At 36.0% G+C, this 18454-nt stretch overlaps 1 protein-coding gene across 2 annotated transcripts in view; it reads left to right on the top strand.

The window, feature by feature from the left end:
- The window catches only part of CCNI (cyclin I), a 36190-nt gene that overhangs the window by 14950 nt on the left and 2786 nt on the right, over positions 1-18454 (top strand). For both annotated transcript variants that reach the window (XM_043572422.1, XM_043572423.1), the window contains 4 exons: positions 8909-9037; positions 12008-12082; positions 12236-12376; positions 12665-12895. In XM_043572422.1, the coding sequence (XP_043428357.1) occupies positions 8909-9037; positions 12008-12082; positions 12236-12376; positions 12665-12895 (576 nt within the window). The remainder of the gene's footprint in view (positions 1-8908; positions 9038-12007; positions 12083-12235; positions 12377-12664; positions 12896-18454) is intronic.

Consider the following 18454-nt stretch of genomic DNA (forward strand, 5'->3'; position numbering starts at 1 on the left):
GGGTGAGAGGGGGGAGGGGCAGAGAGAGAGGGAGACCGAATCCGAAGTAGGCTCCAGGTTCTGAGCTGTCAGCACAAAGCCCAATGCAGGGCTTGAACTCACAAGCAGTGAGATCATGACCTGAGCCGAAGTCGGACGCTTAACCAACTGAGCCACCCCGGTGCCCCTCCCTCTCTTTAAATACTGCATTGCCTTAGTTATTATAGCATTATAATAAGTGTTTGGTGGCAAAAACTTTGTGTTTTTCTCAAGATTGTGTTGGCTATTCTTAGCCCTTTGCTCTTTGAATATATTTTAAAATGCACTGATCAATTAAAAAGTTTGGGGAGTCAGTTACTGAATCTGTCAGTTTGGGGAGAATTCTTTGTAATATGAGTCTTCCATTTCATGAACATAGACTATCTCTTCATGTTCTTTAAAGTTGGTCCTCTGGGGCACCTGGGTGGCTCAGTCCGTAAAGCATCTAACTTTGGCTCAGGGCATGGTCTCACGGTTCATGAGTTTGAGCCCCTTGTCAGGCTGTGTGCTGACAACTCGGAGCCTGCAGCCTGCTTCAGATTCTGTCTCTGTCTCTCTGTCTCTCTGTCTCTCTAGCCCCACTTCCTCTGCTTGCGCTCTGTCTCTCAAAACTGAATAAACGTTAAAAAAAAAAAAAATTAAAGTTGGTCCTAAGTTTCTTTTAATAATGGTTGGTAGTTTAGGTTTATTTCTAGATATTTGAGTCTTGGTGAGGCTATTACAAATGGTATTTTAGATTTTTTATTTTTTTAATATGCTGTTTCTGTACATGTATATGGAAATAAAATAGCTTTTTATATATTGATTATACTAAATTAGCTTACAGACTGATTTGTATTTTTTTTATTTAAAAAAATTTTAATGTTTATTAGTTTTGAGAGAGAGATAGAGCGCGTGAGCTGGGGAGGGGCAGAGAGAGAGCGAGAGACACAGAATCCGAAGCAGGTTCCAGGCTTCCAGCTGTCAGCACAGAGGCCAAGGTGGGGTTTGAACTCACAAACCGTGAGATCATGAGCTGAGCCAAAGTCAGACACTTAAGCAACTGAGCCACCCAGGCATCCCAGACTCATTTGTATTTTTGTATATTATACATAGACATGTTTACTGTAAATAATCATGGTTTTGTTTCTTCCTATCCAGTTCTTAATACTTTTTATTTATTTTTCTTGTTTTATGGAATTAGCTAGGGCCTCCAGAATCCCACTGAATATAAGTAGCAAGTATCTTTGTCTCAGTTTTAGTTTGAGGGGAAAGTTTTGAGTATTTCACCATTATGTATAATATTTGTTATATATTCTTTAGGTCATCTTGATCAGATTAGGAAGATTATCTCCCTTAATTTGTCAAGAGATTTTTTTCTAAATAGGTGTTAAGGTTTTTTACATCATTGGATTTTGTTAAGTTTGCTTAGGAATATTGCATTTATGTTCATGGGTAAGATTGGTTTGTAATGCCTTTTGTCAGGTTTTCATAATAAAGTATGCTGGCTTTGTAAAGTGAATTGGGAAGTGTTCCTGCTTTTTTAAAAAAAAAATGCTCTCTCTCAATTTGTTTAGGTCGGTGTTATTTCTTTCTTAAAGGTTGGCAGGTTCCACTGGGGGCCTAGAGATTTATTTGTGGGAAAGTATTAAATAATTCAATTTCTTTGGTAAATGTGAGACTAATCAGGTCTTCATTTAAATCTTAGTTTTGTAAACTGTGTTTTTCAAGGAATTCATTTATTTCATTTAAATTGTCAAATTATTTGTGTAAAGTTGTTTAATATCATGTTTCTTTTTTTTAAAGGTAGAGAGAGTGCACACATGAGCAGGGGAGGGGCAGAGAGAGAGAGAGAGAGAGAGAGAGAGAGAGAGAATTGTAAGCAGGCTCCATGCCCAGCACAGAGCCCCCCACATGTGAGTTGATCTCACAACCATGAGATCATGACCTGAGTGTAAATCAAGAGTCAGACGCTCAACCAGCTGAGCCACCCAGGCAGCCCTATAATATCTTTTTAACATTGAAAAAGTTCATAATGGTGTTCTTTTTTCATTTACTTAGTGATTTGTGCTTTTTTTTTGATTAGTGTTTCTAGAGATCTGTGGATTAGTCTTTTAGTTCTGTTGATATTCCCTGTTGTACATTTGCTTTTTTTTTTTTTTTTTTTTTTTTAAGTAGGCTTCCCACCCAGCACAGAACCCAGTGTGGGGCTTGAACTCAAGACTGTGGCATCCAGACCTGAGCTGAGGTCGAGTTGGATGCCTGAGCCACCCAGGCACCCCACACATGTGTTTTCTTTTTAAGTTTTGCTCTTTTTTTCATTTCTTGCTTCTGTTACCTTTGTGTAATTTGCTGTTCTTTTCTTGAAGTAGATGCTTAAAAAATTGATTCTTCTATTTTAAGATACACATTTAAAATTAAGGTTTCCTTGAGGTGTAGTTGTTCAACCATGTCTCATTTGCCTCATGGGGTTCTTAATTTCAGTTACTATATTTTTTAGTTCTAGAATTTCCTTTTGGATTTTTTTTATAGGTATCATTTTTCTAGTGAAATTCTTCATTTTTTCATCTATTTTCCTGCTTTTCCTCTATTTTCTTGTATATTAAGTCCTTTTTTCCTTTTTTTAAAAATGTTTATTTATTTATTTTGAAAGAGAGCACGAGCAGGGGAGGGGCAGAGAGAGAGGAAGAGAGAGAATCCCAAGCAGAGGCTCTGCACTGTCAGCACAGAGCCTGATGTGGGGCCCTATCCCATGAACCACGAGATCATGCCCTGAACTGAAACCAAGAGTTGGATGTTCAGCTCACTGAGCCACCCACGTGTCCCTTAAGTCCTTTTCTGATAATTCAAAGATCTAGGTCTTTTTGTTGTTATCCCTTTTTTCTCTTGGTTTTTGGTCACTTCGTTCTTTTATCATACCTCCTTAATTTTTCTTAATTAAGTTTTTAATTTTAATTCCAGTATTGTTAACATACAGTGTTATATTAGAGTCCAGATGTACAATATAGTGATTCAGTGTATCTATTCCTTACTCAGTGCTCATCAAGATAAGTGTATTCTTAATCCCTTTCACCTATTTCACCCATTCCCCCCCACCATCCTCCCCTCTGGCAACCATCAACTTGTTCTCTGTAGTAGAGTCTATTTCTTGGTTTGTGTGTCTCTCTCTTTTTCTCCCCTTTTGTTCGTTTGTTCCATTTCTTAAATCCCACATATGAGTGAAATCATATGGTATTTGCCTTTCTCTGACTGACTTTGCTTAGCATTATAGTATATAGCATACCAAATAATTTTTAATTGGATGCTGAACATTATGAAAAATTGTAAAGGCTCTAGATGTTTTCTTGTTACAGAAGGGTTCAGTCTTTTTTTGGTGGGCAAACTGAGTAGGAGATGAATCACTTTAACCCAGTCAGAGATGGTGCTGATTGAAGTCTGGGCAGCAGTTGGGTATGGCTTCATCTGCCTCTGGTTTGCCCCCCTCCTAGAGTGTAACCAAGAATTCCACCTGAGAACTTGGGAGGTTGCTGAAGGGTGCTGAACTCATTCTTCCTTTTCAGAGGCTTTTGCTTAGCTTCTTACATCTCTATCTTTCCCAACTTCAGAATTTCATTCAAGGGATTCTTGGGTGGCTCAGTTAAGAGTCCTGTTTTTGGTTTCTGCTCAGGTCATGATCTCATGGTTCATGAGTTCAGGTCCATGTCAGGCTCTGCACTATTAGTGCACTAATAGTGCAGAGCCTGCTTGGGATTCTTTCTCCCTCTGTTGCCTATCCCCCATGTGCTCTCTAGTTCTCTCAAAATAAATAAATAATAAAATTTAATTTCAAAATTAAGGGGGAAATCAACTGAGTGTCACATTTAGTTCTCTGACCCTCCCTGTCCCTCTAGGTTCTTGGCTCCTCAAGTCTCCATATTTTGTCTCTAGCCCTATAAAAGCCTCAAAAGCTCTCTAGGTTTCCTTGCCCATACTCAGTTTTTTGGCATACTCACAGGAGGGGCAGATGCCCTGAAGGAAAACTACTATAGAATATTGATTCCTCTCGTTTAAGGTTTCCCCATATTCAAAAGTGAATAGAGCACTCCTGTGAAAACTTTTGTAAGCTGAAATGTTGTAAAGTGAAGAAACAATTACCATTAACTTATCAGGGAAATTTTTTGAGTGTTCCTAAACCATCTGTTTGGCTTTTCTGATACCTTAGGACACATCTTGCTAACAGATGGACAAAGTAACTCAGGATAGTACTGATGCTCACAGACAATGTTCAAAGCCATGGTGGCTTGATGCTGAGATACTGAGTGTAGTTCTGGGGAAAGGAGATTGGCAGTACCGATCTGCTGCTCTGGGTGTGCCATCACCATCTCCTTAACATCTTGTTGCAAAACAAGTGCTGAATGCTGTGTTTACTTTTTGCCTTTTTTCGTAAAAGTGAAAATTCTCTTCAGAGTTTTTCATGTACTAATGTAGATTTTCAGTAAAAGCTAAGTGACATAACATGGACTTTTGAAATTTGAGGATACCTGTACCTCACATCCAGGATCTTAGATCTGCAAAGCCTGGTGGTCCTAGAAGTTCTGATGACTTCAAAACAGGTGGTGGTGGTGGTGGTGGTGGTGGTGGTGGTGGTGGTGGTTAATAGCTTTTCTAGTTCTCCGCTGGACTGTAGGTTATTACCTAATCTGTCATAGCGTAAAGCAGAAATGTAACTTTTCTTAATGTTGAACTTTAGAGATGTGACAGGAGAGGCTGTGGGAGCAGAGGAAAGTACTTTGCTCAACTAGAGTTACTAGGAAAAGTGTAGTGAGGAGTGACCATTGAAATAGCTCTTCAAGGATAAATAATAGGACAGGTAAAAGAGAAGGGGTGTGTTCCAACCAGAGGGAACAGTATGAACAGAGGAGCAGTGATATAATAAAATAGCATGGCAGAAGCATGGAAGGACTATAAATATACAAGTGCTATCCTTACAGTATGAATTTTAAGGCAGAAAGAGATGGAAGGTGAGTGAGGCTGGAGAGGTAGATCATAGGGATTTGTATGCCATGCCTGGGGGATTGTACTTAATCTTTTAGGTAATGGTGAGCCTTTTAGAGTTTAAAGCTGGGGAGGATTTGTATTTTAATGATCAGAATGTAACATGTGAAATATAAAGCCCTATGTTTTACCAGGTTGAATCAATGCATTATAAATTCTCTTGAGGATTGGTTGTTAACCAATGAACTGAACACTCTTAACCCTATTTGAGGAATCCACGGAAAAGAAAACATCCCTTGATCAAGAAGTACTATCTGCGGTGGGCAGGCAGTTCTGCTTTCCTTTCTTCCTTCTGTCCTTCCTTCTGAATGGGATTATTTAGACACAGAACTTAATTTTTCTAGAGCTATCCTAATAATATTACTGTTTCATAAGTACATGCTTGAATCGATTTGAAAAAGTGATGTTAGTACAACTTCCCTAAGAGTGAGTCTTAAACTGTTACCTTTTGTGAGTTTTTTGTTGTAGTTGTTATTTTTGTTAATTTTGACTAGTGATATTAATACTAGCCATGCAGGAATGCTTTCTTGGCTCTGTTCCCAAATTTTAATATAAGATGTAAAGTCTAAAGATCCTGTTATGATCCCTTTTATAACTAGTTGTATTATACTTGGTTTAAAAATTATATGTAATATTTTGTAAATTTTTTCTGGGATCACTAGAGCATCAGGTATTTTTAGAAGTGGAAAGAACAAAACTAGTATTTTAAGTGCCTTTTGCATTCTGTTTCTACATTTAGTTTTATAGCTACGATATGAAATCTATATAACCATGTTTCCTATGTTACATACTCTTATAGCACATTATGTTCATCTTTTGTGGCACTTCTTACAGTTATACGTTTGTGTTATCTGTTTAATGTCAAAAATACCAAATAAACACACTATGTAATATAATTTATGAGTTAGGGATCTTTTTCTCCTCTATCCCCATTGTGTAGATATCTGAGCTGAAGGTGGAATTAATGGTGTCTTTGTTCTTTCATTGATACTCTAGATCATTGTTCTTTCACCTCCCTAAAACCTCCCCAGTTCCATCAGATTCTGTCACCATCTGTTTCTCCTTGCATGCATGTATTTCCATGTCATTGATTTGTTTGGATGGCTTGCTTAACATTACTTTTCTGTTTTGGCATTTTAGATAAAAGCTCATCTTGGTAGGAATTTAATTTCTCTTGAATGCTTAAGTCTTTCCATATACAAGTATCGTGACTGCCTTCATTTGGCTCTCAGGGAACCCCTAGACCGGAACTAGTTCTTAAAGTAGCACCTGAGGGCTCTGTGGAAAATGATATAACCAGTGACTATGCTAACTGCTTTTTGACTCAGGGCCTAGCTGTCAGTCTGTGTCTGCTTCCTCTCGCCTTTCTCAAGAAGCTACAGCTCCAGATGATAATGTTTTGCCACCTTTTTGAAGACTCTTTGAGAGAGAATTGAAGCTCCTGGTTCTAATAGCCTAACTCCAGTTTCCTCTGTCATGTTGGACAATAGTCTGTGCAGGATATAAATTCCCTTGCTACTCTATGCACCCAGAACCTGTCAAGCCCATAGCTTCAGTTTCATGAACTGCCTTATGTTTCTTTTTGATCAGTGGCATTATACCACTGATTCTCAGAGTATCTGTTTCTAGCAGTCTTTTTCACCCACCTTGATTTAATTTGTAATTCAGAAGAGCTTAACAATAGGTTATTTCCTCTGCGTTAACTCATTCCTGTGCTTCAGAGTAAAGTTCACAGGCTTAAAAAAACAGCTCTTTTCCGTGTCTTTAAAATGATCATATTGTTTCCTCACTTTTAAGATGCAGATGTGTTGTTGTCTCTTATAAGAAGCTTTCATTCTACCTCCACACAGGACCAAGTGCCCTTCCAGTATGCTCCCTTAGTGCCTCGTACATACCTCTCTTTTACGCTAATCATAGTTGATTGATATTTTCTTAAGTTTGCCTCACCATGAGACTTTAAGTTTCAGAGTTTAAATAGGAAGTTTTTTTATTCATCATTGTATTCCCAGGACCTGTCATATCATAGACACTAAATGTTTATTAGTATGAACTGAATTAAATGTTTTGATTGTCAGATGTTTTCAGATTATTGGTCTTAGTCTCAACACCAGTTTGGTGGTGAGATGTTAACATGAGAGGTTGTAAACCATTTTTATCTCATTTTCTTGTCCATATTTCTTGTGTAGTATTCTAGGGTCATTCTTTATTGACAAAAGGAGTTGACCAGAAGGTAGATATGGCAGTTAATCTTCTAAAATACCAGCTAAAACTGGGTTTAGAGTTAGATGTAAAAATGAAAATAAGTGTGATTAGTTGGTTTGACCCACACTAAGAAACACTTTACTATGTTGTGCCAAAGTGAAAAGTGACAGAGAAGTTGGAAAAAAAAATGAGAAATTGGCTAGCCAGTTCAATGGCAGAGATTTTAATGAACACCAAGTCATGTATTTCTCACAAGACTAAAGAAAGCCAGGAGGAGGGAGAGAGAGAAATTCCAACTTAAACTTGGAGGAGATAAAGTTGTTAAGATATACAGCCCTCCATGTTTAAAAAAAAAAATTTTTTTTTAATGTTTATTTATTATTGAGAGACAGAGCATGAGCATAGGAGGGGCAGACAGAGGAGGAGACACAGAATCCAAAGCAGGCTCCAGGCTCTGAGCTGTTACCACAGAGCCCGAAGTGGGGCTCAAATTCACAAACTGCCAAGATCATGACCTGAGCCGAAGTCAGACGCTCAACTGACTCAGCCACCCAGGCACCCCAGCCCTCCATGTTTTAATAGCTCTTAATGTATCTTTCTGTGCTATAAGAATTAATTTCATAAAATTGACCCAGAGTAATCAGGAAAAAGGTTTAAGCTATGACCTCTCTACTTTCTAAGGAATTAGATAAATAATATATTTTAAAAGCTTTCCATCTAAAATGGTTATGATTATAAAGACTGCAGTGCTTTATAATCTGGGTTAAGGATTAAACCTTTACTTGTCTGGAACCCTCACTTACTAAAAATACTTTTTTCCACTAATCACAGTCATTTCTGTACTTTGTTGTGTTTACCTGGCAGAAGTAGTACTTACAGATCTATTTCGTTTATTATAAGTATTAGGTTTTATTTATTTTTTTTGTGGGGCCTGCAAAACTCAAGGGTAAAGTTACCTAAATAATAATTACTTTAAAGTGTATACCATCTAAAAATTAAGCCTATAAAGCAGTTTAAAATAATATATAGGAAGCATTAACATTATATGTTTGTGTAGTAATATCTCCATTGGTAAATTAATTCAGGTGATTTTCTCTTCAGTATTCTTCTGTGATCTTTAAATTTGTAATTCATTTGTTGTCACTGGTATCTTTCATTTATTCTTGTTGATTTTAGTTTTAATTTTAATGGGCTATTATCCTATTACCATACTCCATTTGTATTTCCTAAGATGGTTTAATGGCTATTTGCTGCCTTAGAAAGAAATTCCCTGTATTTTCTTATTCTCTAGAATTGGGAAACTTAATTCCAAAGTTACTATCAGTTGATAATAGTGATACCTAAACTTTTAAAGTCTTATATGTTCCCTGAACACCTTAGATTAATTGAAGTATAAGTATATGGTGAAATGACATAATGAAGATTATTTAATAAAGAAAAAGAGACTGGTGGATATTGATAATAAATGCTATGATCAGTAAATAACATTTTATCTTCATTCATCTCAAGCTTGATAGATTTTGAGTAAAGTTAACATTTTTAACATCTAAATGTATTCCATTGCATTTGCTAACCTTTTATAAGAGAGAATTCATTCTTGATGGTAACTTGGAACTTCACTTGTTCTCTCTCTTTTTTTTTTTTTTCTCTTTCTCTTTTACTTGTTCCCTTATAGAATGTTTCTCCATCCCAGAGAGATGAAGTGATTCAGTGGCTGGCCAAACTCAAGTACCAATTCAACCTTTACCCAGAAACATTTGCTTTGGCTAGCAGTCTTTTGGACAGGTTTTTAGCTACTGTAAAGGTAAATATTTTAGGATACAGTTAAACACAACCTCTTGTTTGAGGGTTTATATGCTAAACCAGGGGCAATTAGTAAACATTCTGGAAAGTGAAAAAGAGTGGAAAACCTTCCTGGAAATGGTATATGTGCCTATTAAGACATGATGTTTTTTGCCATTGCTTTAAATTTTTGGAAATATTTCTAATTCTGTAATTTTCTTTTTGCTACAAGTATTCATAACTTATACTTAACCTGTGAAATTTTTTATTTCCTGATTTTAAATACCGTATATCAGCAGAACGTTGTCTTTTAACACATTGGTGTACTAGAAGTGGACAGTGAACTAGACTAGAAAAGTATAAGCCTATTGCACATTTTTTTCTTTATTTATTGAATATCCATATTGTGTAGTGTTTTGAAAATATATAAATACATTCTAGAGGCATACATTTGGAGTATAACAAGATGAACAACGTAAAACAAGTTTGTTATATTTTTGTTGAATGACAGCATACAAAAATACATAAAGAAGTTTATATTGTCCCTGTTGGTGTAATATATCATTGGCTATATTATGTGAAATTTGTCATAGTAGGCCCTCAATTGATTTAAATCAGAAATACAGCATTCATTTAATGGCAAGGCATGAAAAAGTAGAAGAGTAAATCATTTGTTGTCATTTGTATGCCTAGGAATATGTAAGTTGGGGGAACTACGAATTCAGTGTCGGGGATGCTGTACTCTTTGTTATAAAAAATAGAAGCCAGTGGAAGAATTTGGATGGCCACTCAGTTACCTTTTTATAAAGTTTCACACTTGTACTCTTAAGAGACTTAAAGAATTTTTAATTATAATGATACTAATTGCCTGAAATGTAGGTAATCTGAGATGTCTACTTTTATCTCTGTATCAAGTCCCCCCCTCACATTCCCCCTACTATAGCTAACCTCCCTTACAGAGAAAGATAGTGTCCTTTCTTGATTTTTATGTTCTTCACAAATTATTAATAACCTTAATGTAGCTTCTGTCACAGAAAAGGTTCTTACCTTACTATTGAACATTTTAAACAAATTTGGGGGAGTTTCTGGATCAGTGAGAGAATGTTGCCAAGTATAATGTCATTATTTTCATGTTTCTTATTTAATGGGTCCTGTCATTAGCATAAGATTCTCTTAGATGGTTAATCTGTGTTGAAATATGTATTCATGTTTTAAATAAAAGCAGACCATACAAGGCTGCAGCAATGAATGGAGCCTCAATCCTAGCTGTGCAGAAGAAAATGCTACGTAGCTCTTGAAAAGTATGGACCCTGATGGGGCACCTGGCTGGCTCAGTTGGAAGAGTGTGCAGCTCTTGATCTTGGGCTTATGAGTTTGAGCCCTACTTTGGGTGTAGAGATTACTTAAATAAACTTAAATTTTTTAAACAAGTATGAACCCTGAGCCCTATTTAGCTTCTGAATCTGAATCTCTAGTTGGTGATATCTGGATGTCTGTATTTAAAGAAACAAAACAAACTGCACAGATGATTCTGATGTGTACATCCAGGAGTGAGAACTACTGTTTCTTTAAAAAAAAAAAAAAAAATCACACTTGCTATTGGGATTCTTTTTATTATAAAATTTATTGGTGCCCTTGATTTAAGGGTTGCATTACCTAACCTAAAGTTGTTAACTATTGGGCTCTTCTTTGTAGTGAACTCTGATTACCTCAAGGATTTGGTCTGTTGTATACTTGGGGAGATAAGGGAGCCTGGAAAATGGTCTTAGCTACAAGATCTGCCTTCACTTCCTATATCGCTTGTGTGATGTCCCTTAACTGCTGAGACATAATAGACATGACAATATTTTTGGAAGTGCTTTCTAAATCATAATATTCTGATTAATATTAATGATTATCTAAAAATGTTGATAGTTTTGAACCAGCTGTTATTTTTCATGTAGGCAGAGGACTAGAAGGTTCTAGACAGTATGCCACTTGAAGGCAGTGGTCACTGGCGTGTTTATTAAATAAGTTAGTCAAAGCTGCCTCAGGTTACCTGAAGATTTCCATAATTTCACAGGAATGTAATATTTGAGTATAAAATAAATGTCAAAACAGGGCTTATTTATGTTACATAACTTCTGTGTCATTCAGTATAATTGGACTTAATTGTCCTGGTTATTTGAAACTGTATTCTGATGCTGGGTTGGCAAACTCTTATACTACCAATAAGATAGAAAGTAGGCCTACCTTATCATAGATCAGGAAAACAGGCAAATTCAAGCCCTCCTATGTGTGTTAAACACTTTAGAAAGATTTCCCCCCTACTAATTGATTCTGTATGTATTTAGGAACCTTTCTTATGGAACTTGAATATATGTATATGTATATATGTATATGATGCATATACATATGAATATATGAATATGTATATATGTATATATACACACACACACAATACACACTTGTTTTTGTGGACACTTAATTAGAAAATTTCTATTCATCTGCCAACCTATAATTTTTAAAGCATTTGGAATGTGTTTATAGTCTTTTTTTTTATATTCTTTGGTTTAATTCTCCTAACATCTAGTATGTTAATATTACTGACGTGACAGGTAAAGAGAGTAAGATTAAAATTAGCTCAAAAAATACACACATGTACAAAGAGTTAATTTTTGGAACTTTATTAAATAAAAAATTGTCTTCTAAAATTAAATTCTTTTTTGCTGGATAGAAATTTAACTTTAGCTAACTAGCATTGGTTGAATTTCTAGCAATGTAGTATAGTATTTTCATAGAATATAATATGGCTAGGGTTGTGAAGTTAAAAAAGTTGGTCCTGGTCTTAGAAAACAATGGGTGGGAATCAGATTAATTATTCCTAGAATTTTGTGCATACTGTCTCACCTGTATATCTAGTTTTGTTTGTTTGGTTTTTTTTTTTTAACAAACTCTTACAACTTTTTGAAAAATCACTGAAGTTGCTTTTTTCTCCTCTTCAAAATTTTAGGCCCACCCAAAATACTTGAGTTGTATTGCAATCAGCTGTTTTTTCCTAGCTGCCAAGACTGTTGAGGAGGATGAGGTAAATATTTTCCTTTAAAGATTAGTTATGTCTTTTTCTTGAAAATTTCTCTCGATTTATTAGCTTGCTTTCTATTTATCTGAACAAAAATTGAAAATTAGCTTATTTTTTTCTGTCCTCTTGCCCTGCCGTGTTCCTCTTTGCTTTTGACAGAGAATTCCAGTATTAAAGGTGTTGGCAAGAGACAGTTTCTGTGGATGTTCTTCATCTGAAATTCTGAGGATGGAGAGAATTATTCTGGATAAGTTGAATTGGGATCTTCACACAGCTACGCCATTGGATTTTCTTCACATTGTAAGTATACCTGATTCTCTCAGATTTTTATTTGAATATGTAGTCTTGTTTTAGTAACCTAGAAAGTAGATTGCCCACTCATTTTTTTTTTTTGTTGTGATTTTTAGGAAAAGAAAAATTATAGATAACCAAGGAAAACTGGGAAATTAACATATATGTCAAATTACATGAAACTAAAACTACAGACTTAAGAAATTGAGTAATACCTGAGGTTATATCAGTTTCTGTGCATAATTTACCTAAAACTTAAAATAAAACTAGTATGATGTTCTTACGATTTCTTTTCAGTTCCATGCCATTGCAGTGTCAGCTAGGCCTCAGTTACTTTTCAGTTTGCCCAAACTGAGCCCATCTCAACATTTGGCAGTCCTTACCAAGCAACTCCTTCATTGTATGGCCTGCAACCAACTTCTGCAATTCAAAGGATCCATGCTTGCTCTGGCCATGGTTAGTTTGGAAATGGAGAAACTTATTCCTGATTGGCTTCCTCTTACAATTGAACTGCTTCAGAAAGCACAGGTAGGTGCCAATCAAATTAAGTGTTCATTTTAAGTTCAGCTCTCATTGGGATACGTAGGGTTGCTAGATGACTATAAAACTAAGAGACATTTCTAATCTTATAATGGCAAACTGGTTTTAAGAGGAGACAAGAGTAAAGTAATACACACTTCAAACTTACGGGCTAGGTGAACTTTCTTCTCTTGTAAAGCTTAGTCTTTTTTTTTGCTTCTTTTCAACCCTTCTAAGTTACTTAAATTTTTAAGAATCTTGACAAATAAGATTCTCTATAATATATTGTCCTTTAGTTTTGTACGAAGAACCTTCTTAGCTATATTTGTAGGTTTCACCATAGTACTTCTATACTTCGCTTATTTTGTAAAAATCAAAAACATAAATGGCAAGAAGTTTGCTTTTTAGACAAGCAAATAATTGACTAGAAAGTAAAGTATTTGTACTAGACTTTGTCAAGTAGAAGCTAACTTTCTGAAAGAGGTTTTGTCCTGGTAGTTCCTATTATTGCCTAAAATTAGTCAATCACTTCTATCTGCAAATTGGTGTAAAATTTTACAGGCCAGTTAAATTTTTTGTCAACTATCTATATAAAATGTAAGAGTTTTAATGGAGAAAATTCTCAAATGGATAGTTAGTAATGGTACTATATGTTAGCAAATGCTTTGAATAATCTTATGTCACCCAATAGAATGTAAAGTTTAGATCTGCAAACCATACTCCTCTGCCAACTGAGTCCATAAAAGACTTATGAATTCACTTTCCCTTTATATGTCCTTATTTATTCTTATTTGGTAGTTATTCTGATATATTTTATTGGATTTTATTTAGAGAAGAGACTTAAATTCTGAGCTAAAGTAATTATATTTTATAATAAAAAAACTAGTCTTAGCAAAGAGCTTCAGTTATTGAACTAATAAAACTTAGAATACTATTAAAGAAAAATGAGAATAATACTTGAATTTGGCGTTTTGTAAGATGCTTATAATTGATGTCATAGATATGAACTGTAAAAGTTAGCAGACATAAAAATACCTCAGTGCTACCTCTTAGCTCTGAAACTTTTAGGCCCTAGTCTGTGAGCAGAGAAGGATTGAGGGTCTTTTCATAAAAGGTTGGTGATCAACACAGTATATTAGCTAGAGGCCCATTCCTCTTTTGTTTTATTTAGTTTTTAGCATGGGTCAGCTTGTTCTATATCCCTGGGATAGATAGGCACATGAGATGTTAGTTAGAAACACAGGCTGTTTCTCCTTTACAGGAGAGAAATTTTTTTTTCTTCAATTTTTTTTTTTTTAACGTTAGTTTATTTTTGAGAGAGAGAGAGACAGAGACAGAGCGTGAGCAGGGGAGGGACAGAGAGAGAGGGAGACACAGAATCTGCAGCAGGCTCTAGGCCCTGAGCTGTTTGTCAGCAGAGCCCGACATGGGGCTCGAACCATGAACTTATGACATCGTGACCTGAGTTGAAGTCGGATGCTTAACTGATTGAGCCACCCAGGCACCCTGAGATAAGTTCTTCTAGCGTACCTTAGATTGTTATAATTGAAAAGTATTTCTTTCCATTGAAATGAATGCTATAGTGAAAGTAGATTCTAGGAGATAGTTGATATTTAGTGAGAATTTTTAGAAACTATCACAAATCAGAAGAGAATAGTGTGGTACAGGAAATTTACTTTGCTTATCTATTGTATTGGAAAGTGAAGTTGAATGTTAGTCATTTACATTAGACTATGGAAGTGGGGTATGGGACATTAATAGAAAACCTCTACATTTCATTTTTCATTTTTTTATTGGGACAAATGACATCTTTAAATGCTCTGACTTGATCTCTGTGCTAATTCCCAAAGCTAGTACAGGAAAAGTTGTTATATGAACTGTTACTGTCACAAAGAAAGGACGGACTTTGAAGCATAAATAATAAGAATGTTATAAATAGTGTATGTATTCTGTAGCTTTGAGAGTTTGTTTCTAAAAAACACTGGAAAATATGCTTATTCTCTTTCATAAGTCTTCTGGTGTTTTGTGTTAAGAAAATGTTCATTGAAACTTGTTCCTTTTTTACTGAAGTAGTATTATAGACTTGGAATTCTTGGAATTTGAAGGGATATTCTTAGAAATTCCATTCAACTCCTTTATTTTAAATCTGCAGTTCAGCGTACTTGGTACTTTCTCAGAGACCCACAGGACTACTTAGTAAAGGACCAATGCTTTGTCCATACAAACCTTAAAGATTTAGTTCAGTGGTTTTCAGAATTTCTTTTAGAACTGGAATCCTTCCCTTGACTCCAGTAAAATCTTGTACACACAATCCCAGAATGTAAGGTAGGAAAGTATTTCTTTGTAATATGTATTTGGGGCAGAGACCTGTTGGATGCAGAGTCTGAACATGGCCCCTTCCCTTCTGCATATTGTTTGGATATAGTTTGAAAACCAGTGTTTAATTTTCTTATACATACATAAATAGTTATATTCCACAGACTTTTACTGGAAAATCTGTGATCTAGGCACTGGGAATACAGTAGTTGTAAAAAAACAAAAAAAAACGTTCTGCCCCGTGTAGTATTCAAATTCTAATGGAGAAGATAAAAACAATGTCACAGCACTTGAGATTTTGGTACTTGGTCTTAACAGTTATCTAAAACCAGCTGGGACTGATAGCCAACATATGTGGCCTAAACCTAGTGGATCTGGATTCTTGAAGGCTCAGTGCTATGTTTGCTAAGTTCATTTGTGTTTAGGTAGGAATACGAGGTCTAATATCTTTGTAATTAGATGTGTTCAAATAAATATTCCTCCTGGATTCTTGGGTCTAGTATAGGAAATTTTTGTGGAGTATTGGTGAGACCATGCCAGAATTACTTATATAACATGTTTCCCAGTATCCTGGTTTGAGAGGACTGCTGATTTTTATCCTAAATACCTCATGCTGTGCGGGAGCCACTGTCACTGGCTCTGCCTTTGTTCCCTCTGGAATTCAGACAAAGTTTCCCTAGTTTGAAAGGCAAGCCTAGTTGACCTCCCAGTTCCCTCCTAGTTGACCACCCCTGCCTCTTAGCTACATGTTGGTCGCCATTTTGAGATGGCCAAACCTCTTTCTCTTAACCCCTTTTTTCATTGCCCTACTTCTGTAGCTGTACTCACATCTTCCTCTTTCTGACTGATGTGGCCCACCTTTGAGAATCTCAGGATGTTAACTTTGCTGAAAGAGTGTGGTGGTCTTCCTAGTCCCTAGCCAAGCAGTAGTCACAGTTGATGTTCTCTCCAGTAGTTTAAAACTAGAGGAGGGAGTTATGTGGTGCCTGGGTGGCTAAGTTGGTTGAGGGTCCAGCTTTTAGCCCGGGTCATGATCTTGTGATTTGTGGGTTGGAGCCTGGTGTCAGGCTCTGTGCTGACAGCTCAGGCCCTGGAGCCTGCTTCAGATTCTGTGTCTCCCTCTCTCTCTCTCTCTCAAAAAAAAAAATAATAAATAATAAATAATAAAAAAAAAATAAATTTTTTTTTTTTTTAACTAGAGTAGGGAATTAAAGAAGCAGGCCTTCCTCACCAGATCTCCCAGTTCTTCTTTAAGGTGCCTAAGATCAGACTGCTGCAGCAGATGTTTTCAGTCCTTCATGCTGTCCACCAAACATGGGTCCTTCAGAACCTATCATTTATGTGATGGTATTCTTCGCCCCTTTCCCATCTGGATGTCTGCCCTATAATTGCCCCACCTTCCTTGGTGAGCTACATTACAGTTGTGTTTGTTTCCTTAGCAAGCGATACTTAAAAATGTTTACCGTATTTGAAGTCTGTGAACGTAGTCATGAAAAACAACAATAGATGTTCTCTTAACATCCTACAATTAGAATGAGTTCACTTTAAAACTGTTTCATTAGAGGACTTGTCTGGTGTATGAAGTTGTAGTAATTCCAGTTTATGTGCTTGTTTTGTTTCCTCCACTGGATCTCAGCAAGGGTCATACTCTTAAGTAGAACAAATTCAGGTAGTAAATTAGAAGGAATTTCTTTTGATAGGTTATTTTGGAAAAAGGATTTAGTTGGATGAAATAGAGTTCATATAGATGGTATTGGTTTGAATAATGTCTTTCTAGCTCTGTCATTTTCTAAAATACAGTTGACTCTTGAACAACACAGGTTTGAACTGCATGGGTCCAGTTATAAATGGATTTTTTTACAGTATGCTTTTATAAATATGTCTTACGATTTCCTTAACATTTTCTTTTCTCCATCTTTATTGTAAGTGTATAATGCATACACAAAATATGTGCTTATCAACTATTATGTTATTGGTAAGGCTTCTGGTCAACAGTAGGCTGTTAATAAAGTTTTGGGGAGTTGAAAGTTAGATGCAGATTTTCAACTTTGGGGGTTGGTGCCCACAACTGCCCCATGTTGTTCAAGGGTCAACTGTGTAATGTTCTATTAAAATCTATTAATTTTTCCACAGAGAAAAATTATAGTGGCATAGTCTTCCTTTTACTTGAAATACATGTCTTTTTTCAAACCAGTAGCATCTATATGAACTCTACTTTTCAGGATTCTGCTATGGTATTATGCCCCATGGCCAAGGCATTAGAGTATTTGTGATACTTTTGTGGGCCCCCGAGCATTAGTCATTTGCTAAAGAACAGTATTATACTCTAGCCCTTTTTTCACTTCCCAGTTTGTGTCTTTCATTTCTGTTACCACTCTTTTGTGGGCTTCTTGAAGCATTGGCTAGGGTACCTCTTTCTTTAAAGAACTTTTAAAGCCCCATTCCTCTTCTGTGTTTTTTGTTCCACTGTTCTTAGCATGACTCAGCTTGTTCTGCATCCCTGAGACATGATAAGCCCTAGCCTATGGTTGTAAGCTTAATAGTTGGGGACTATCTTTAAGTATTATAAATTCTTTTAAGGGAAGAAAAGAAATTCTAAGACTAGTTAATAGTATTTTGCCCTTAAGGTGTTACCTAGTGTCTTTTCAACTAGGAAAAAATTTAGTGAACAAAACGGTAGATATTAAAAGTGGTCATTTTCATGTATTATTTCTGACAGTTTTAGGCATTTTAACATTTGTACTGTGATAACACCTGCTGTTGATTTCTTCTTTCCACTGATGCTTTCCTGCATAACAAATAATATCCTTACAGATAAAAATAGTATTGTGACCAAATATGTTTCTGTTATCGCAGACCATATTACTTTATTTTCTCTCTGGTATCTCACATAGTTATGCTGTGTACTGCAGGTTATATAGGTATAAATAAGATGTGGTTAAGAAATGTCCAAAAATACTTGTAAAATATACAAGACTAGAAAGTGATCCCGGGGGCGCCTGGGTGGCGCAGTCGGTTAAGCGTCCGACTTCAGCCAGGTCATGATCTCGCGGTCCGTGAGTTCGAGCCCCGCGTCGGGCTCTGGGCTGATGGCTCAGAGCCTGGAGCCTGTTTCTGATTCTGTGTCTCCCTGTCTCTCTGACCCTCCCCCGTTCATGCTCTGTCTCTCTCTGTCCCAAAAATAAATAAATGTTGGAAAAAAAAATTTAAAAAAGAAAGTGATCCCGATAGTTAATAGTTTAAATAGGCTTC

Source organism: Prionailurus bengalensis, chromosome B1 (genome assembly GCF_016509475.1).
Source record: "Prionailurus bengalensis isolate Pbe53 chromosome B1, Fcat_Pben_1.1_paternal_pri, whole genome shotgun sequence".
Taxonomy (NCBI): Eukaryota; Metazoa; Chordata; class Mammalia; order Carnivora; family Felidae; genus Prionailurus; species Prionailurus bengalensis.